Below are 22,317 nucleotides of genomic sequence, written 5' to 3' on the forward strand. Positions count from 1 at the left end.
ATGAAATAATTCAAGACGTTTTAAAATATAGCATAGTCTGTTCTGTTTATTGCTTACTTGTGGTAGAGCTGTTTTGAGGACTAAATGGTTGTGTGTGGATCTAGTTTTGCACTTACTGGTTTCTACAGATCTTCATCTCAGGCCTTGGAAAACGGTGCCTTGTGACATTGTTTGTTTTTATTGGTGGTAGGCCTACAGTGATGTGCTGTACAACTAACTATGTTAAATGAAAAACGTAAGAGTGAAGTGAAGCTCTGCAGTATTAGGATTGTAGATATCTTCTCCCTGCACATCAAAGCTGTAGCCTATATGACCATCCCTTGATTGTTATTACATAATAACTATTTCATTGACGCTACAAAAGAATTATCTGTTTCCAACTTGTGCTTAATGATATTGCCCTGTAGGTACTTTACTGAAAAGTAAGAATGGGAAGAGATGGAACACTCTGAATGTTGTCCTGTAATTGGTTCCATAACAAAATGAAATAAATATTTTCCCAAAAAGCTATGTTGCACTTTGCAAATATGTTACCTGACATTTCATATAGTCTGAATCCTGGAAATTCGATAGACTTGGCTTAGTAAGGCTTCAGACTAAGCCAAGACAGAGGATGTTTGTAATTGTCTGTGAACACCAATAGCTGTAACGCATAAGCACGCAAATTCTGTTTGTTCTAAAAGGCATGCCGTAGTTTACTTTGACAGAGACGGGGGATAAAGTTTTGAACTTACTCAAAGCGGATAGATTTACAACAGACCGAATGACTTCTTCACAAGCTGACCCTGTTACATTCTTTAAATGGTCTCAGTGAAATAACCTTGTTGCTAGATCGCAAACAAGTTTAAACATTTCGCTGATCTACTTGGTAACGTGCAGTCTTTGACGTAAGGTGTCACGCTAGCTCGCTAGTTAGCTTTATCAACTTATTTTAATCGGTGACTGGGTGTTTTAAACAAGTGCCGGATGATATTACTTAGAGATTGTGTATGCACTGGATGTAAATTATCTTTTATTTCAGTATTCTTGGTCTATTCTAACTGAGTTTTCCCTATGGAAAATATTCTAATGTCCAAAAACGTTAGCTGTGCAACCGTATGTTATTAGCATTTCACGTTAACGGTCCCTAGCGAAGTTAGTCAACTTTGGAAGTAAGTTAGTTTGCAAGTGAGTCATAAACGTTATTGTTGGGTTGTCATCGAAGTAACTCATCTTAACTAACGTTACATTCACCTCCGCATCACGCTGACTGTCTCAAATGATTAACAACACTTCTCGTGACATTTGACTTAAGTTTACATCATGTAGCTGAATCCGATGAGAAGCTAGCTAGCAGCTAGCTACCTCGCTGCTTATATTTACATAAAGTTAAAATGGTTTGCTATTTATGTAACTGTCGTAAAGAACTCTACCAAAATCCCATGCCCTCAGAATTGGTCTATGGCTGAGTTATTAGAAGTGTTTAAAATGCGATCCTATTTACAGCTGTGAGGGAATCTTTGGAAAGTGTTGTCACACATATTTCAGGGGGCAGTCACTCACCTCAAAAGACCTCTGAGTCCTATTCCCATTATTCAGGGAGAGCGATTGTTTCAGTGTCAAGATGTGCAGGTTACTAAAGTATTGCATCAGTCACTGCTTGTATGCAGCAGTGACCAGGTTTAAGGAAGTTGTTAAAGATGTAAGTATGTGGACTTCTGTACGCTGTCTGGGTTACCTATCCAATGTCTGTCTGTTTGTGGCTATAAGTCTTGGGCTTTATTCTCGGTGGGAGAGGACTGCAGAATCAATTGTTCTGGTTATATTGATTTTGGGGCTCTTTGTCCTTGGAATAGCAAGTATTTTTTATTATTATTTCAGTATGGAGGTTGTCAGCCTTAGCCTCTTCCATATCTGGTTTGGATTTCTGCTCGGCCTTCTATGTTTTCTCAATAATCCTTCCCCTGAGACAGATGTTAAAGAGGACGCCACCGATTACTTACTTGTGGCAAGTGTTGTCATTTTTACTATGTGGGCACTTTTGGAAAGAATCTGTGGGAACACTAAAACCAATTTCATCTTCCTCACATCTTATGAAGTCCTGGAGCTGACTGGCTTCACTGTTGCGAGCACTACTATGCTTATTGATCAATCTGCAAGTGTTGGTGTTCTCTCGGTAGCACTGGGTGTGCTGCTTGTGGCACTCCGGACTAAGTCTTTCCTGGCCCTCCCTAATACAATCTGTTTTGTGGCCATCAATGCGACTGTGTTTTTTAAGTCTTTGAACATGTCCACCAATCCGTTTGCCTTGGCCTGTTTCTTTGTGCGCCTCGTCTGCCAGCCACTGCTGGATGTCTACTTCAGTGGCCAGTCTGCCATGGAGCGCTGGCAGCCACTGCTGCTGCGGGCCGGTGTGTGGCGCAGGCTCTCGCTGCTGCCATTACTCCTGGTGGAGATTGCCTTCTTTGTGCTGGCTGCTGTTAAGCTTGGACACCTGGATCTGTGGTACCTGGTCATCCCTGGATTCTTTTTGTTTGGGTTGTTTTGGGTGATCTGCCACGTGGTGTTAATCGTCACGCTCTGGGGATTCCATAGCAAGCTGAGCGACTGTCAGAGAGTCCTCTCAGGACAGAGGTCAGACATGAGCAGCCTGGACCGAGTCATGGCGTCCAAAGGAATGCGGCACTTCTGCCTCATTTCACAGCGCTTGGTCATCTTCAGCGTTGTGTCCACCATTATCCTTGGAGCTCTCTCATGGCAGGTAAGCCAATAATGTCAGATGCACAAAAGCTCAATAGTCTTACTAATTTAGGCCGAACACAGCATTGAATTATATTTGTTGAAAAATGTCTTAATATAAATGTCTGTCTCCTGCAGCCATCCAACAGTCTGTACATTAGTGTGCTTCTGCTGGTTTTGCCTCTGGAGTCCTTGGCACATGGCCTCTTTCATGAGCTTGGCAGCTGCCTTGGAGGGACTTCAGTGGGCTATGCTGTTGTCATCCCCACCAACTACTGCAGGTGGGACACATTGACATGTCTTGTTTAGCTCTATTGTGGATGTATTCCTGTCACACTGTTTGTGAGGCTGGCATTAGCAAGATGAGGCAGTGCAACGCTAAGATGTCACTGCAGCAAGTCGACGGATAAGCAGCTGGAACCAAGTACAAACTTGTGTGTGTGTGTGTGTGTGTGAGTGTGAGTGTGCATAGATTGATTGTGATTGTTTGTGAACCTCGCACAGTTAAGCCATTCTAAGCAGAACATCATTATGCTGCTATTTTTTGCAAGGTACCATAGTAGAAACAGTCTGGTTGGGTGGAAGATCACAATAATGCAGTTCACATAAATTTCATCCACATCCTATCAGACAGATGAAAGGCACAACCCTTGATAATGCATACCATGATGAGTTAAACAATCTAACATGTCACTCACTATTCAGAATGTATCGGGCAAAATGGGATCACTTAGAGACCCTTGTAATCCGAGTCAGAAACTGAATGTCTTCATTCACCAAGGCCAAGACTATGAGCACAAGGAATCTGACTTGGCACCTTTGTTCACACTTATCATGTAACAATGGTACTCATTGAATGAATGAATGGATGGATGGATGGATGGATGAATGAATAAATGAATACATACATACATACATACATACATTTCACTCCAATTGACTTCACCATGAGAGCCATAAGGCCATGAGAGATGAGTATATTTCCTTGCCTTGAGCAATCTGGGGTGGGGGTGGGTTGGATTGAGTAGGAGTGAAACTTCTCAAGGGGCTTAAAATTCCTTATAGAGCCCCAGTCACTGATGCACAAATAAGAAGACCTCACACAAAATGCAGAGCACACATTTTAAATATTATGTTTTTAATAATTATGTCTGACTGCCTCGGTGCAAACTTGTGTGTGTGTTGTTTGTATGTATACGTGTGCGTGCGTGCGTGCGTGCATGCATGCATACGTGAGTGTGGGTGCCTGAATGCATAGTCAGTATTCTGTGTGTGTTTATACAAACAATGTGCCAGTATGTTTTTATATGTGTGTGTGTGTGGAGAAACAATGTGCCTGTGCGTATAAAGTGAGGAGAAAATGTATTTGATACCATGCTAAAGTTGCCTAAAAAGTCTCATTTGACAATTGATCAAATTCAAAAAATGAGTAAAAATAAAACCGCTAAATACACCAATTTTCTTTGTAATTGAAGAATGTATCGTAAATGAATAAATGTTCTTCCCAAATGCTACAGTAGGGGGAAGGAAGTATTTGACCCCCTATGTAACCCTATGGGAATTTAACACATAGGGTTAACAGGGGCAGGCAGATTTTTCAGTCCAGTCAAGTCCAGCTATTTCATGGATCCAGGATATTATGGATACTGATAAAGTTCCCTTGGCCGTTGGAATTAAAATAGCCCCACATCATCACATACCCTTTACCATAGCTAGAGATTGGCATGGTGCTTTTTCCAGTAGGCCTAAAAAGGTGACCATGTATAAAATGGCTGTAACTCCTGAGCACTTAATGCAATTTTTGTTCATATCTTTAAATAAGGGCTTGAAGTCTACACTTCATGTTGATTTGATTAGTTTTGTTTCAGATCCATTCTAATGGTGTACAGATGCAAAATTAAAAATTGTGCCCTAATATTTATGTTTTAGAAGGCTGTCCTGTTGTTTTTTGAGGCGCTCTCCCTCATTCTCCCTCATTCTCCCTCCCTCCGCTCTGCAGTCCAGATGGCCAGCCCATTCTCCTGCCCCCTGACCAGGTGCAAGCGCTGAACCTGCGCTCCACGGCCATGCTGAACAACGCCCAGCGCTTCTTCTCCCACCACATGATGGAGACGTTTGGCTGCGACTACTCCAGCAGTGGCCTGACTCTGCAGGGCCTGCAGGCCAAGCTGTGCGCCTTCCTGGAGAGCACCACCGCCGACGGGCCGCGCCACGACACATACGTGCTGTTCTACAGTGGACACACGCACTACAGCGGAGACTGGGCCCTCGCAGGTGCACCACGCATGACTCAAAACAAATACACATACTGCAATGTACTGCATGCCATATGCTCTTTTTTTTTTTATCTAAATAGGAGTGGCAAGCGGGGCTTTTGGGGACTTAAGTAGTGACTCCAAGTTATTCAGTGACAGTACTGGTGAATAATTCTCCCCAGGCCTCGGGAGGAGGGGGAGGAGGGCATTTTTTATTAAATTTACGCTACAGATTGTACATAAAAACCTTTCAAAAAATGTATAACATTACTATGCTTCATAGCAATATGATGCATAGAATCGATTTAGAATGTTGGGGGAGGTGGTGGTGGGGGGGGGGGGTAACCTTCCTGCCGGCGGGTTCTGTGCATGACCTGCAAGTGTACCTGTGGGGTATCCTACGAAGCAAGTTAGACATATCTAGGTTATCTAGACATATCGAGGCTGCACAAAGCCGTAACTCGGGTATTAAGTTAAGTGATCCTACTGTACGACAGCAGGTATGTGATAAATTTGTCGAACTAGGCTTTCAGCTCAGATCTCTGCGCGTTCTCGTGTTTGGGGTGATTTTGACCAATCGGGAAACGTGGAGATGCACAAGACAGCCTATGTTAAACAATGATTACTTCCGCATTTATGAGCGGTAGCGAAATCTAGGGTGGTCTTTTTTAGTGTTTAACCTATAACGTCAAAAAATCGATGGTCATAAGATATTGTATGGTATGCATGTCCATAGTAGCGATATATCTGCATTCGCAACATATTTAAAAGCGCTGTAGGAGCCATTTATGTTCACCTTAGTTAGGTTAATTTATGTATTATTTATTTTAGCCACTTGGAGTATTGCACTGGGTGTGGCACGTCACTGGGAATTGGGTATATTTACAGGTGTGATAATTAATTAGGGAAAGGTGTGGATGGTGGGGAACACACGGTTCTTACCGTAGCCGTGAGCAGCCACCGACAGCACGCCACAACATTTTATTTATCAGCACAAACAGCACTTTATTAATCAGCACCGTAAAGGACGATTTTATGTAATAGGCTATTTTTCTATCAATAAACGGGAACACCACCCAAAGATAACCGAAGTCTGGATCTAGGATTATTCGCTACGCGTTGAGACCACCTGCATACCATCCATGCCGAGGCTTATAGGATAGCCTCCACACCGTAAGAACCCATTCCTTTTTGTCTGGATACGCTTCTGAATTGGACAGAAGCGTTCTGATCGTTTGGATATTGAAAAAGGACTGCCCGTTTCATTGGATTGATTACTGTCGCGGAACTTGGAAGTCTTAATTGGAACACCTGGAAGTCCTCACGTCGTTATCCAGTGCAGACCGCAATCATCGAAGGCTGGTGGGTACACTTTCATATTCCTCTATGCTGGAGTTGGAAAAGAAAACGTGGACTTTTGAAATGTAAACGATAGACTTTTCAGTGCTGCTGCTTCATAAAAATTGTCTGGCCTGCGTGTGCTGTTAATTGACAAATTCCGACGCTCGGGATATTCCAAGTGCTGTGTTGTGCGTGCTGTCGGCTGCCTCCGCATAAGTAGGCCTAAAGTAAATTGTTGTGTTTTATAGAGCGCTTGAACTTGACGCGCTTAACACACAAATATGAGCGCAGAGGAAGACAATTTGCCCGACCGGGCCAAGACTGCTGTTGTGGTTACAGATGAAAATAACATTCCCGATAAACCTAGTTTTCCTGTTGATGATTCGGAGAAACGCACAAGAAAATTAACAGCTAAGGGATTTACCATGTTGTTTGAAAACCTTCAGAAAAATCGGAAATTCCAATTTATGCAAGCTAACAAAATTAAGCAAAGGATTAATGTGCTTTTTTCTGAAAAAATTGCATCTCAAACTGTGTCTGATGTGAAGAAATGTCTAAGCAAATATACCACATTGTGCAAAGAGGCTTTAGAAACTCAAACTACTTTGTTGGAAATGCCTATGCCAGACCCTGAATACGAGAAGCAAAAAAAATGGCTTTTACAGAAAACAAAGGAAATGGATTCATTTGAAAATGATGTGAAGCAATGGTTGGCCAATGCTGCAAAAAAGGACAGTGATGAGTTTGATGTGCTGTCTATAACAGACTCTGACCTAAGGCCTGAAGACAGTATATCCAATGTTTCAAGTAAAGGATCAAAACATAAAGGTCGCTCTTCTGTCCATTCAAAGGCTTCTAGTATTAATTCTGTACGTTTAAAGGCAAAGGCTGAAAGGGCTGCTCTTTTACAGTCTGCAGCTGCTTTGAGAAAAATGCATGATATTGATGCTGAAGAAGCAGCCCTTCAAATTGAAAAGGCAAAGCTGAAAAGAAAAAAGGAACAGCTAGAGGTTGAGGCCAAATTGGCTGCTGCGACAGCTAAATTGTCTGTGTTTGAAAATGTGTCTGGTGGTGAAGATGTGGTTGAGTATGATGAAGAGGATAATAGAGAAGATGCCATGAATGCCTATCTTAATGCTCATTTGAAATCACAAACATCAAGCTATCTGAACACAGCTCCTGTCTTGCAACTTCCTAAAACTGTCTCTTTCCAACAGGACCATTCTCTGCCATTGGCTGCACGGCCTAAAGGAAGGCTACATATTCCGCAAGCTCAGTCTTCAGTAAGGTCTTATAACCCTTTGTCTTCAGTGTCCTTTGCACCGTCTTCTCACAGGTCTGAAGTTCAGGGAAACGGATCTAGATTCAGCAACCCTATATCGTCAGGTTTTCAGTCGTCAACTTCTCAATGGAGTGAGCCTACAAATACGAGTGATGATGAAGCAAGTGGAAATGGCCTTGGATCTGGACTCACCAACACTACAACAGCAGGATTTCAGCCACTGACCTCACAAGGGAGTATACGTATGCAGTCACAATCACATAATCATTCTCCTCGTGATAATGTTCAACACTCCACTCTGTATGACCTTATGCAAAAGCAAACTAACATCACTGCTCAGCTGGTTCAGAATCAAGCCTTAGCCTCTCTCCCTCCACGAGCTATCCCAGAGTTTGATGGTGATCCACTTAAATATGCTGCCTTTATTAGAGCCTTTGAGCAAGGTATTGAAAAGAAAACTACAGATAAACAAGAATGTCTTTACTACCTTGAGCAATATACCAGAGGGCAGCCAAGAGAACTGGTTCGGAGTTGCTATAACATGACTCTTGGGCAGGGCTATGATAGAGCAAAGAATCTATTGAAAGAGCATTTTGGTAATGAACTGAAAATTGCTGCAGCTTATATGGAGAAGGCTATGAAGTGGCCAACAATGAAGGTTGACGACACTAATGCTCTGCAGTCTTTTTCAATCTTTTTAAGGGACTGTTGCAATGTCATGGAAGATCTACGGCATATGGAGGAGATGAACGTGCCATCTAATCTTCGACTGATAATGATGAAGCTGCCATATAAACTGAGGGAGAAATGGAGGTCTGTCGCCTGGGAGCTACAGGAGCGCCGTGGTCACAGAGCTATGTTCCCAGATTTTGTGGCCTTCATTGAACGTCAGGTGAAGATGTTATCTGATCCTCTCTTTGGTGACCTACAGGGCATGTCACCAGACCCTTCCTCTAAACCCAAGAGCAGATATATTGGAAGAGGCCATGCTACTGTTGCTGCCATCAATACTGCCTCTGGACCAACTACATCAGCAACTTGGCATCAACAGCGCAGAGGGCCAGCTTCACAGAAGAATGACCAAGAGTCATGCTGTGTGTGTAGGAGTCAGCATTCAGTAGAGAAATGTCCACAGCTTTATGAGATGACACACAGAGAGAAATTGGATGCTTTGAAAGTAGGCAGAGTGTGTTTCAGCTGTCTGAGGAGAGGTCATATGAGTAGGGAATGTGACGAGCCTTTAACATGTGATATCTGTAAATACAAACATCCAACTGTCCTTCATATCGAGTATAAAGCTAAAGCACAGGAAGTGTCAGTCAATAATGCACTTGTGTCATTGGAGACATGTGGCCATACTGGGGCCGGAAGTGATGAAAATGTTCTTTCTATTGTGCCTGTACAGGTGAAGACCAAGTTCGGGAGCAAGACTGTGAACACTTATGCCTTCCTAGACCCTGGGAGTTCAGCTTCTTTCTGTACCCAACACCTCATGAGGAAACTGAATCTTTCAGGAGTCAGGACTAGCATTCTTCTTCGTACTCTTGGCCAAGAGAGGTCTGTTGACACATTCTTGCTTAGTGGTCTTGAGGTTTCTGGCTTGAATGAGAATAACTTCCTAGACTTACCTGAAGTCTATACTCAGAGGACCATGCCTGTGAGCAGAAATAACATTCTCACTCAACAGGACCTAGAGGGATGGAAATACCTTGAAGGCATTAAGGTTCCCAGTCTTGAGGCAGAGGTGGAGTTGCTGATAGGCACCAACGCACCGAAGCTCATGGAACCATGGGAAATAATAAATAGCCAAGGCGAAGGACCATATGTTGTCAGGACTCTACTGGGGTGGGTCGTGAACGGTCCGCTGAGAGGTGGTGAGCCGTGCAAAGGCAAGTTTGGCCGTCCTGCTTTCACTGCCAATAGGATTTCAGTCGCCAAGCTACAGGACTTATTGGTTGCCCAATACAATCAGGAGTTCAATGAAAAGTCAGATGATGTGTGCCTTTCCCGAGAGGATCAAAAGTTCATGCAAATCATGGAGTCTTCAATTCAGCTTGATGAAGGGCACTACTGCTTTGATTTGCCTTTTAAGGCTAAAGATGTCATCCTGCCAAACAACTACAGCATCGCAGAGCAGCGTCTCTTAAGTCTTCATAGGAAGTTCAAGAGGAACGAAGTTTATCATCAAGAGTACACAGCTTTCCTCTCTGAAGTAATTGAAAAGGGTTATGCTGAGCTTGTACCACAGCAGCAGTTGAAGCGGGCTGACGGCAAGGTGTGGTATATTCCCCATCACGGGGTATACCATCCGAAAAAGAAAACCCTTAGAGTTGTTTTCGACTGTGCTGCCGTGTATAAAGGAATTTCATTGAACTCGCAGCTGTTGCAGGGGCCTTACCTCACAAGCACTTTGCTTGGTGTACTTACTAGGTTTAGACAGGAACGTGTAGCACTGATGGCAGACATTCAAGCCATGTTCCATCAGGTGAGGGTGTCTCTTGAGCACACAGACTTTTTACGCTTCTTGTGGTATCCTGATGGCGATACAAAACAAGCTCCCATGCAATACAGGATGAGAGTTCATCTCTTTGGGGCTGTGTCTTCGCCCAGTTGTGCGAATTATGCACTGAGGAGAATTGTACAAGACTACAAAGACAACTTTGAACCCAGTGTTATGAACACAATACTCCAAAATTTCTACATGGACGACTGTCTTAAGTCTGTGTCATCAGAGGCCAAGGCCATAGAAATGGTCCATGAATTGACTGAAGCCTGTGCGAAGAGAGGATTCCGCCTGTTGAAGTGGACAAGCAACAGCAGTGAAGTTTTGGCCAGTATTCCTGAGCCACAGCGTTCCAAGGCCACCAGGGGGCTTAACCTGGATCAAAAGGCAAGTCCTGTTGAAACAGCTCTTGGTCTTCATTGGTGCATAGATGCTGATGTTCTGACCTTTAGAATAGCCATAGAAGAGCGCCCACATACAAGACGTGGCATATTGTCTGTGGTGTCGTCTATCTATGACCCTTTGGGTTTTCTTGCACCATTTACTTTGCCTGTCAAAAGGATGCTGCAGGAGATGTGCAGGCTGAACATCAGCTGGGACGCCAGCATACCTCGTGTCTTCTCTGAGCAGTGGTCCAAATGGCTGGCTAATCTACATCACATCGCCAAGCTCACAGTGGACCGCTGCATCAAGCCAAAAGACTTTGAAACACCTACTCTCCTGCAGTTGCATCACTTCTCTGATGCTAGCGAGTATGGCTACGGAACTGCATCATATCTCAGGATGGAGAACAAGAGAAACCGTGTCAGTATTGCTTTTATCTTGGGTAAAGCCAGGGTCGCTCCTTTAAAGCAAACCACAATTCCTCGGCTCGAGCTGACTGCTGCTGTCCTGGCTGTCCAGGTGGACAAGATGCTGAAGAGAGAGTTGCAGCTGGATCTCCACCCATCGGTATTCTGGACAGACAGTACAACCGTTTTAAAGTATATCGGAAATGAGACCAGGAGATTTCATACATTTGTGGCCAATAGGGTGGCTGTAATTAGAAATGAAACTGATGTTTCACAGTGGAGACATATTGGCACAAGATTGAATCCGGCAGATGAGGCATCCAGGGGTCTAAGTGCTCAAGAGTTCCTTGCATGTGAGCGGTGGCTGAAGGGACCAGAATTTCTCTTGAGGGGGGAAGAGGAATGGCCTAAGACCATCATGGAGCAATCGCCGATCCCTGTGGATGATCCTGAGGTGAAGAAAGACCCACTTGTGAATGCCTTTGTCTCGCACAGTCCACTGAATGCAACCAAGGTGTTTTTAAGTCACTTTTCAGTTTTTAAGAAGCTGATCACATCTGTGGCATGGATGCTAAGGCTTAGAGATGCACTTCTAACCTTGTCCCAAAAGAGAAAGGTTCTCCAAGCCTCTGGAAGCATCGGCCATGACGATGGAGACCAAAGAAAGGACCACCTTCATGCGGAGATGCAAAGAGAGAAATTAGCAGTCCGGGGACAGTCGCTTACAACCGATGACCTTGAGAGGGCAGAAGGTGCCATCATCTCCTTTTTCCAGCAAGATAGGTTCTTTGATGAGATTACCGTTTTGAAAGACGGAGGATCGGTCAAGCGAAACAGTGACCTCTACAAGCTGGACCCAGTGTTTGAGGACGGACTGCTACGGGTGGGAGGAAGGCTCAGTAGGGCTGCCATGCCGGAGGTGGAAAAACATCCGGTCATTCTTTCTAAAGAACAACATGTGTCCAGACTCCTCTTGAGGCATATTCATCAACAGCTGGGTCACGCAGGTAGAAATCACATGCTCTCTCTACTCAGGAAGCGATACTGGATTACTCATGCCAATTCTGCCTGTAGGAAGGTAATCTCCGAGTGCGTAGTCTGTCGCCGCCTCCAAGGAAAGACGGGGGAACAGAAAATGGCAGACCTACCAATAGAGAGAATTGTGCCAGACTTGCCAGCTTTCACAAATGTGGGCGTCGACTATTTTGGGCCAGTGGAAGTGAAGAAAGGCCGCGGCAGAGCAAAGCGCTATGGCGTCCTCTTCACCTGCATGGCGAGTCGGGCAGTTCATCTTGAAGTTGCTTATACTTTAGACACTGACTCATGTATAAATGCCATTCGTCGTTTCATGTGTCGTAGAGGTCAGGTGACGCACCTAACATCAGACAATGGCACCAACTTCATAGGCGCCGAGAGGGAGTTAAGGGAAGCTGTTACTAAATTAGACCATCAGAAGATTCAGCATGCCTTACTGCAGAGTGGCCTTGCATGGTCTTTCAACCCTCCAGCTGCATCTCACCATGGGGGGGTTTGGGAGCGGCTTATTCGTCTTGTGAAAAGAGTCCTTTCCTCCACACTTAGACTCCAAGTACTAGATGATGAAGGGTTTCATACCATTCTCTGTGAAGTAGAAGCCATCCTCAATAGTCGTCCCATAACAAAGGCCTCTGATGATGCGAATGACCTCGAAGCACTTACACCCAATCACATCCTGCTTCTAAAATCAAAACCACACCTCGCTCCTGGGCTTTTTTGTAAGGATGACCTGTACATGAAGCGGAGATGGAGGCAGGTGCAGTTCCTGTCTGACCTCTTTTGGAAGCGCTGGGTGAGGGAATACTTACCGCTACTTCAGGAGAGACAGAAGTGGGTGAGACCAAAAAGAAGCTTTTCCATGGGAGACATTGTGGTTGTAATGGATCCTGTCACTCCACGAGGGTCCTGGCTGATGGGAAGGATTACGCAGACGTACCCCGATAAGAGAGGTTTTGTCCGCTCCGTTCGACTGAAGACAAAAACGGGTCAGCTGGACCGGCCAGTAACGAAGATCTGCCTTTTAATGGAAGCTGAAGTGTCATAGATGTCCCGGCTAGATGACCTGACCACAGATGTCCCGGCTAGATGACCTGACCACAGATGTCCTGGCTAGATGACCTGACCACAGATGTCCTAGGCTCAAAGAAGATTCACTTAGATTAGCTCTGCACAAATGGCTCCTTTAGTTTAAGTTGGGTAATTTTGGTAATTGTGGTTAAAGTAAATATTCACAATTATGGGGCCGGGGTGTAGGAGCCATTTATGTTCACCTTAGTTAGGTTAATTTATGTATTATTTATTTTAGCCACTTGGAGTATTGCACTGGGTGTGGCACGTCACTGGGAATTGGGTATATTTACAGGTGTGATAATTAATTAGGGAAAGGTGTGGATGGTGGGGAACACACGGTTCTTACCGTAGCCGTGAGCAGCCACCGACAGCACGCCACAACATTTTATTTATCAGCACAAACAGCACTTTATTAATCAGCACCGTAAAGGACGATTTTATGTAATAGGCTATTTTTCTATCAATAAACGGGAACACCACCCAAAGATAACCGAAGTCTGGATCTAGGATTATTCGCTACGCGTTGAGACCACCTGCATACCATCCATGCCGAGGCTTATAGGATAGCCTCCACAAGCGCCTTCGAGTTTCAAAATGTTTGAAGAGGCGGAGCTGCTCCAGTAGATTCTCACACGTGAGATGACTTCGTTTTTCAAGATAATTGATTGGTCAGTAGTCGGTAGGATTGGTCAGAGGGCGGTGATTTTTCACGATTTGAGCTATAAGTTAGCACATAACCTGCTCCCGACCAGGTTTGGTTGCGAGCATAAGATACCATGGTGATACAGTGACGCTAAAACAAATCCACTTTAGTATGATGGCATACCCTGGCTTTGAGCGCAACATACATTGTTTATTTTTGTACATCTGCATCATTTACTGTAAACACACACTATGCACTATGTATCTCTGTATCCCCAGGTTTTTCACACTGGTCTGAATGTGACCTGTGACTGGCACTGTTGAGTGACATGAGCGTTTTGTGTTGTTGTTGGTGTTGTTGGTGTGATCAGGGGGAGAGACCCTGCGGCTGGAGGAGATTCTGGCCTTCTGGAGAGAGAGGAACATGGGCAGCTGCTCTCGGTTGATCCTGGTCCTGGACACGGAGAGCTCGTTGGCGTGGGTGAAGGCGGCGCGGCGGGTGGAGGACGTCTTCGTGGCGGTCCAGGGCGCAGAGCTCTCCCACAGCTCGGACGTGGAGGTGCAGGACGCGCCGCAGCTCGGGGACTTCACCGCCCAGTGGGTGGAGTTCAACTGTAACCCCGGCAGCGCCATCCGCTGGACAGAAAGGGGCCGCGTGGTCAAGGCGGTCTACGGCCTCTCCAGGAACTGGGGGGACTACGAGCTTCACTTGCCCACTGGGAGTGATGTGGCCAACCACTGGAGAGTGAACTTCCCACGGCTCACCTACCCAGTGGTGCAGCTGGCCCATTGGTCCACCAGGCTGAATCTCTTCTGGACTTGCAGCCTATTTCTCAAGTGTCTCAGGAAGTTTAAACTGACCTGGTTTCCACCTGCTGTTCTGGACACTGGCCAAGGCTTCAAATTGGTCAAATCTTAGAGGAGGGTCTACATTTTTGTTGACCATCAGCCTTGCTCATTGGATATAATTTAAAAAGGGGTAATCTTTCCAAATTGTATGTGGGTATTGTATAATGCTTCTTTGTTTTTTTTATCAGATGATGAACATTTTTATTTGAAAACAATTTTTACTGTGTTTTCTTCATAAATTGTTTTCTTAGCATTTGTTTCAATGTTTATGCGTCTTTTCACCCTTGACTCTCCTTACACTCCAGATCTCAGCTCCAGCAAATGTGGCTTGGAACTGGAAATAATTTTAATTCCAGTTACAGATATTTCATAGTCCAAAAAGATGATGACAATTTCACTATTTGGAAAGTTGGAAAATGAGGTTACAGGATTATTCACACACAAATGACTATCACATTCAAAATAATATGCACTAAAATGATTTTGTGTTTAAGATTATTATTTTGTGTACATTAAACCCACATATAGCCCGCAGTTGATGACAAACTACTGTACTTTTGTTTTCCCTGCTGTGTTATCACCGAAGGAGATACTTGAAAGTAGTTCTTGGATATGAGATTTGGTTCATTTGTGTTTCTGACACTCAACTAGAGCAAGATACTAACAGCACCAAGGTCATTGTTTCAATGAGGAAGTTTAATCAAAATTCCACGCCATGTTTTTCCTGTTTGTCATTAATATTACATATACCAGCTGCTTGGTTACACGGTTAGTGTGGTCTGAATGTGAGAAGTGTTACTGATGATTATAACTTAATACTGTGTGTGTTGTGTTTTGTCTGGAATATGATGTAAAGAAGTTACTGCCATTCACAATTATTGTAGTGATCGGCTAAAGTGATCTTTAGATCTCTACAGCTATGCACCGACTTCTGCCTATCATTGAAGTGCCTTATAATATTAAAGCTTTAATTGTGCTACATCCATCAATGATACCCAGACTTTTTTATGTATTGCCGGTAAAATACTTATGAAATGTTGCATTTTAGACTTTGGAAGATCTCATTTCGTTGTTCCTCTTAGCTGAATACCTTCTCTCATTGGGGCCGTGTTTGTTAGACTGCGGTATCCATTTTAAACTAGTCACACTGTTTACGGGATCATCTGGACAAGTCTATGACATTGCACTATTATGGTACTTAAGGTTTCGAGCAGTACCTTTTGCCTGTTTTTTGATTGAATATTTATATAATTTCACATTTAGGCTTTCTTTTTAAGGTCAGAGAAACGATCAGGACAGTCTTGTGATACTTGTGTCATGTTCAGCCAATAACCTTGGTTAGTTAGGCCAACATATGCGTTACTATGCACCTCCCCTACTTATCCTGTGTTCATTAGGCATGTGCAGATCAGTTTACCAAGTCACCTGTAACATGCTTGTCACCCCACCGCCTTTTGTGTTCAGCTGTTAGAGTTAAATAGGCACCACAGACTGGACTGTGAGGGTAGAAGAGGGATGTGCAGACACTATCTACCTTTCAAGGACTGTGTTGCCTGTGTGTCTTTACTCTGCTGACCTACATCGCGGACTACTGTTAACCTAAGATGGGTAGCGGGGCCTCTGCCAGTGATCCAAGGAGAGACGCAGCAGAGGAAGTTCTGCGGGAACCGAAGAGAGAGGATGCTGCCCAGTCCACGCCGTGTCCAGGGGGAGGAGGCGCTGAGCAGCCAAGAGACAGACAGGACGGTGCGCTTCCCCCTGAGAATCATCCTGTGCTGGAAGAGAAGCATGTTGAATCTGCAGAGAGGAGCACAGAGGATACAGAAGGGCCCCTCACACAAATGCCCAAATCTGAGACCACTCCACTACCTGCTGATGCATCCAGGGAGGACATCTGCAGTACTGAGTTCCAAGTAGGGCTTCATCTTCCTCTTCTCCACTGATTTGGTTTTCCGAAGGCTTCTCAGAAATGGGTTATTTACAGTTAAGATACTCTTCCAAGATATATAAATGTGTTTAATATAACGATAGTAACACCCATGTCACTGTTTCAGGAAGGTCCACCTAGTGTTATGGTTGATGTAGATTCCAGCACTACAAGTATGTCGGGAAGAGAGGAAAGTGAAGATCCTGAGGAGATTGAGAAGAGTTTCAAAACGCCTTATGTAATGCTTTACTTTATCTAATGAATTTGTTTCCATGTTCCATGCCAAGTTGTGGTGTGAATATGATCTGTAACCTTATACAATTCTCCCAGTTGAATCAGTAGTTGAGCTCTTGTGTGGTGCAGAAGAAGAAAACATGATTATTATGTTTATATATTTACTTATTTTAAACAATTGCTGCTTTCTTGTATTGTGCAAGGAATCAGCTGTAGACAGTGAGGAAGTTCCACTGGCTTTTGAGAGTTTTCTCCACCGGAATGGCATACTCTACAGCTGCCTAAGCCAGCATGGCCACAGGATGTATGTTGATGAGTCAAAGGTAACAAGAAGGAAGGCTGAGATGTTTACTACAGTGTGTCCCTAATGCAGCTGGAATTGAACTCATTTGAGTGAGTTAGTTCTAATTCTAGCCTGAAGTTGTCTTATGTTCTCATCTCGCCTCTATTATCTCAGGGACTTGTTCCTTTTCCAACGGAGTGGTATGATCAAGGAAGATTTATACGTGGGGAAAATGAGGTCATTATGTGTTATATTATTGCCTTATTTTATCTTATGTGTGTGTGTGTGATATGTTGCACTTTTAAGTAGTCCTAAGTGGTGGTTTTTTTTACAGGTATTCGATCAATCTGAGGACCCCATCAATAGCCACAATGTCAACAATACAACATCGGTGGCTGATAATGACCGAGCTGGCGTGGTCTACATTCAGGGAAAGGGGACCGTCATGACATATATGTTTGAGGTTTCTGAACTTTGTCATAGGTTTTTGACAGATTTTGGACGTTACTGGTAATCTGTAATAAAATATTTACTGCTAGTTATGTTCACAAAATATGTGTTATTTATATGTATATATTTATATTAGCTTAACTTATGACTCTTGTGGCCTACTGATACCATTTGTGATCGTGTACCATCTGTTAACAACATATTTCTTAATTTTCCTCTCACTGGGGCTTCAGAAAACATGTCAGCCAATATGGAATATTGTAGAATGCAGTGCATCCTGTAAATCAGCTTTGTGTCGTTATCATTTCACTTGCTTGAACTGGGAAGATGACGGTGACACTTTCTTTTCTAACTCAGGAAAAGGTGAACATCTGCAGATACTATGATATTCAGTCAGGACTGTGGCTCTTATTACCTCTACAGTGGGAGATGGACATTGATTTTGTCAAACAGAGCGTCAAAAGAATTATGGTAAAAGCTTGAAAATATGACAAAATGCATTGTGTTACTCTTGCAGAGGAATTGTTGGAATTGTTGATTGCTTAATTTATCAATTTTCTTGTGTTTTTGCCCTTGATAGGACACTCTTCCTGGTTTGGTGGACCAGAAAGAGATAACAGCAGCACTCAGACTGTGCAACTATGATCCTGATGAGGTCATGTCTGTCTACCTCACTATATTTGGTGACAGCCTTTTTCAGTCCTCCAGCAAAGCACAACATGTTTCAGAGCTGAATTCTTTCCGGTATGCAGAAACCTACAGTATGCAGAAACAAATGGTCAGTATTACTGTCCATGCTGTTGTTGTAACTTGACTGTGTGCTTCTTCAAGGAGCCATTTGGAAAAGGACAGGCTGATTGAAGATCTCAAACAAAAACTTCACACGAAAGAGAGTGAACTAGAGAAACTTTTCCAGAGGAACAGCTACTTAAATCGAGATGCCGAGTACCTTGCTGACATGGTCCACCACTTGAACCAGCGAGTAGCTGAGCTTGAGGCTGACAAACAAGAGGCCAGTGAGAAAATCCGAGCCTTGTTGAACCGAAGGTCCACCAAAGTGCCAGCCAAGGTGCCCCCTAAACCCTCTGTAGATCTGGAGCACCTCCGACAAGTCAGCCGTTTGACTCGTGAGTTGAACGTCTCCAACAAGCATCTGAGCTCCACTGTGCGGCACGTGCTGGTGGATTTGCAGAATCACTTCAAGCAGTTGAGGGAGCTGGTGGAGAAGATGACTGAAGCAGAACAACACAGGGTTAAGGAGCAAGAGGAGCTTCGCTCCCTCTACATGAAAGAGGCCCTGGAGAGAAAAACTTTGTTCAACAAACTCCTAGAGCTTCAAGGGAACATCCGGGTATTCTGCCGATGTCGAGGTAACACTACAGCAAACTCCTGTCTGGAGGTGCCATCTGAACAGGAGATTGCAGTCAGTCAGAAAGGAGGCAAAAAGAAATTTAACTTTGATAGGGTCTATTCACCAAACTCTACTCAGGTCAGTTGACAATAAAGAGAAGGACATATACTAACATATTTTATATTAATATATTTTAACATTGGTAATATTTTAACATATTGTGTATATTTTTTTGAACTAAATATCCTTACATTCTTTATGATGGGAGAGTGGAAGTACTTGACTGAAGGTGTTTACTTACAGGAACAAGTATTTGAGGGCACCCTACCCATCATAACCTCTTGTGTTGATGGATATAATGTATGCATCCTAGCCTATGGCCAGACAGGCTCTGGGAAGACATACACAATGATGGGACCTAAAAACAATCCAGGAGTTAATATAAGGTAATGTACACTTGTGTTTTTCAGCCTTTACGTAGCGTTAACATGAACCTCCTGTGTATGTTATTCCAAGTGTATGTTGTCTACGTTATGTGGGATGCATGTGAGAATAGTCCCCCCTGTTTAATATTGAACTCTAATGATGAGACTAATTGTTTGTCATTTGAACAGGACACTTGAACGATGGGCATCAATATGTGATTAGCACACTTAGGTGTCAAAGTCACAGCTCAGGTTACTTATAGTTCAGGTTTCCTCTGTTATTTATGTGGTGTGTTAAAATCCCAGAGGCTAAAACAGCCTTCCCCACAAGGACTATCATCCGTGTGACATCTTAATAAAAAAAATTATCTTTGGGGACAGTGGCAAAATAACATAGATGTTGCTTGTGGTTCTGTATTGGACAATATCTATGAAGGCAGTGTGACAATATTTTTGTCATGTTGCATAAGATTGTTTACATTATGAATCTTTCAGGTCTGTCAGAGAATTGCTGTCTATATGCAAAAACAGAGAAAATGTAACATACACTCTAAAGGTGGGTGTCTTTTAAGGTACTAATGGTTTTTGGAAATAAGATTCAGAAAGAATTGTTTTAGCAATGTCATATTAATAGTCAAATCCATGTTTAGGTTTCCATGTTAGAGATCTACAATGACAGCCTGAATGACCTTCTGGCAAAGAACCCAAGTACTCATCTGGACATTCGTACCCAAGGAAAATCTGTCACTGTTCCAGGTTTGACACAAGTTGAAGTCAAGACCGAGGATGACATTTTGCATGTTATGGAGATGGGTGAAAAGAACAGAAAGATAGCATCTACCAAAATGAATATTGAGAGGTACTCTTGAGATCTTGCACTTAACACTTGCATCTGTTACATAAACATAAATAGACTCAAATGTATTTATTTACTTTATAATGCCGTTGCTGACATGATTCAACAAAAGAAGTATATATTGTCATTCCCTGCCTGCTGTACTGTCCCTGTTTTCACGGTCCCTTTAATTCTGTTTCACAGCTCTCGCTCTCACCTCATCCTCACCTTGAGCGTGGTCGGGGCAGACAGCATCTCTGGGGTCACCTCTCATGGGACACTGACCCTGTGTGACTTGGCCGGTTCCGAGCGCATCTCTAAGACCGAGGCCAAAGGGCAGCGCCTGGTGGAAGCAGCAGCTATTAACAAGTCCCTCACAGCGTTAGGACAGGTATACACACATATCAACAAGTCCCTCACAGCGTTAGGACAGGTACACACACATATCAACAAGTCCCTTACAGCGTTAGGACAGGTACACACACATATCAACAAGTCCCTCACAGCGTTAGGACAGGTACACACACACATATCAGCACAGCGTTAGGACAGGTACACACACATATCAACAAGTCCCTTACAGCGTTAGGACAGGTACACACACACATATCAGCACAGCGTTAGGACAGGTACACACACATACTGTATCAACACAGCATTAGGACAGGTACACACACATATCAACACAGCGTTAGGACAGGTACACACACACATGTCTAGTCCCTCACAGCGTTAGGACAGGTACACACACATATCAACAAGTCCCTTACAGTGTTAGGAGGACAGGTACACACATATCAACACAGCGTTAGGACAGGTACACACACACATATCAATAAGTCCCTCAGCGTTAGGACAGGTACACACACACATATCAATAAGTCCCTCAGCGTTAGGACAGGTACACACACACATATCAATAAGTCCCTCAGCGTTAGGACAGGTACACACACATATCAACAAGTCCCTTACAGTGTTAGGAGGACAGGTACACACATATCAACACAGCGTTAGGACAGGTATACACACACATACTGTATCAATAAGTCCCTCAGCGTTAGGACAGGTACACACACACATATCAATAAGTCCCTCAGCGTTAGGACAGGTACACACACATATCAAAACAGGGTTAGGACAGGTACACACACATATCAACACAGCGTTAGGACAGGTACACACACATCAACACAACGTTAGGACAGGTACACACACACACACACACATATCAACTAGTCCCTTACAGTGTTAGGACAGGTACACACATATCAACATACAGTAGCGTTAGGACAGGTACACACATATCAACATAGCGTTAGGACAGGTACACACACACACACACATATCAACACAGCGTTAGGACAGGCACACACACACACATATCAACAAGTCCCTCAGTGTTAGGACAGGTACACACACAGAGGACGCTCCATCATCACCAAATACACTCAAAAAATTTATTTACTTTTTTCACATGTCTAATTGTGTAAATATCTGTACAGTATGTAATATTCGTGTAACTATGAAAGAATTTCTCATGAGAATATGTTTTCTGTGATGTTTCACTAAATGGTAACCAACTGCAATGAGATTTCCTTGAGTACATTTTCACTTTGAGACTGATAGATGGCGTTGTGGTGTTAAGATCCAGTTGTTTTTGTGTGAGGTAATAATGCAACATGGTGTTCTTTGCCCATTAGGTTTTCAGTGCACTGAAATGCAATGCCATTCATGTGCCTTTCCGAAATTCAAAACTCACACATCTGCTTCAGCCATGCCTTTGTGGAGATGCCAAGGTAAGAAATTGGATACAGCCTGACAAGCATGCATTACTGACAATAGTTTGTTGATTTTATATCTCAGCATTTTGTCTTGTGTGTGTGTGTGTGTGTGTGTCTGTCTCAGGCTTGTGTGTTTGTGAATGTAAGTCCAGATGCACCAAACATAGTTGAAACTCTTAGCACGCTCCAGTTTGGCTCTTCAATACGTCAGGTGGCACTGGGAAAAGCTACGCAGAATGTCACTTCAACACCAAACACCAAGCAAGACAAATGACTCCATTACAGACCTATGGACAGTATGTGTTCTTACAGAAGTAGATACACACTTACTGTTCTCATCTGTCCTTTTAAAAACATATGTCCATAAATCTTACTGAACAAGTTAGTGTTCTTGGAAATAATGACACAGTTTTGATGCAGTCTAACACCATCAGAACAATCATGCTGTTTTGGATTAATGTGTATTCTTTTTGTGCCTAGAAGCATAGGCCGAAACATATTGCTGGAGCAAATCCCAATAAATACTTCAACTCATGAGCATTTA

At 43.5% G+C, this 22,317-nt stretch overlaps 2 protein-coding genes across 2 annotated transcripts; both read left to right on the forward strand.

Moving 5' to 3' along the window:
- Positions 1-716: 716 nt before the first annotated feature.
- Positions 717-15,470, forward strand: tmem168b (transmembrane protein 168b). The gene is made up of 4 exons (XM_062546930.1): positions 717-2,740; positions 2,857-2,999; positions 4,718-4,992; positions 14,010-15,470. The coding sequence occupies exons 1-4, from the start codon at positions 1,604-1,606 to the stop codon at positions 14,555-14,557; spliced, it is 2,103 nt and encodes a 700-aa protein (XP_062402914.1). The 5' UTR covers positions 717-1,603; the 3' UTR covers positions 14,558-15,470.
- Positions 15,471-16,091: 621 nt separating this feature from the next.
- On the forward strand, positions 16,092-22,161 carry LOC134094335 (kinesin-like protein klp-3). The gene is made up of 14 exons (XM_062547831.1): positions 16,092-16,400; positions 16,542-16,652; positions 16,852-16,971; positions 17,106-17,168; positions 17,266-17,394; positions 17,739-17,852; positions 17,962-18,125; positions 18,213-18,870; positions 19,036-19,178; positions 19,653-19,713; positions 19,808-20,016; positions 20,197-20,383; positions 21,693-21,788; positions 21,898-22,161. The coding sequence occupies exons 1-14, from the start codon at positions 16,092-16,094 to the stop codon at positions 22,045-22,047; spliced, it is 2,514 nt and encodes an 837-aa protein (XP_062403815.1). The 3' UTR covers positions 22,048-22,161.
- The last annotated feature ends 156 nt before the right edge of the window (positions 22,162-22,317 follow it).

Source organism: Sardina pilchardus, chromosome 10, assembly GCF_963854185.1.
Source record: "Sardina pilchardus chromosome 10, fSarPil1.1, whole genome shotgun sequence".
Classification (NCBI taxonomy): Eukaryota; Metazoa; Chordata; class Actinopteri; order Clupeiformes; family Clupeidae; genus Sardina; species Sardina pilchardus.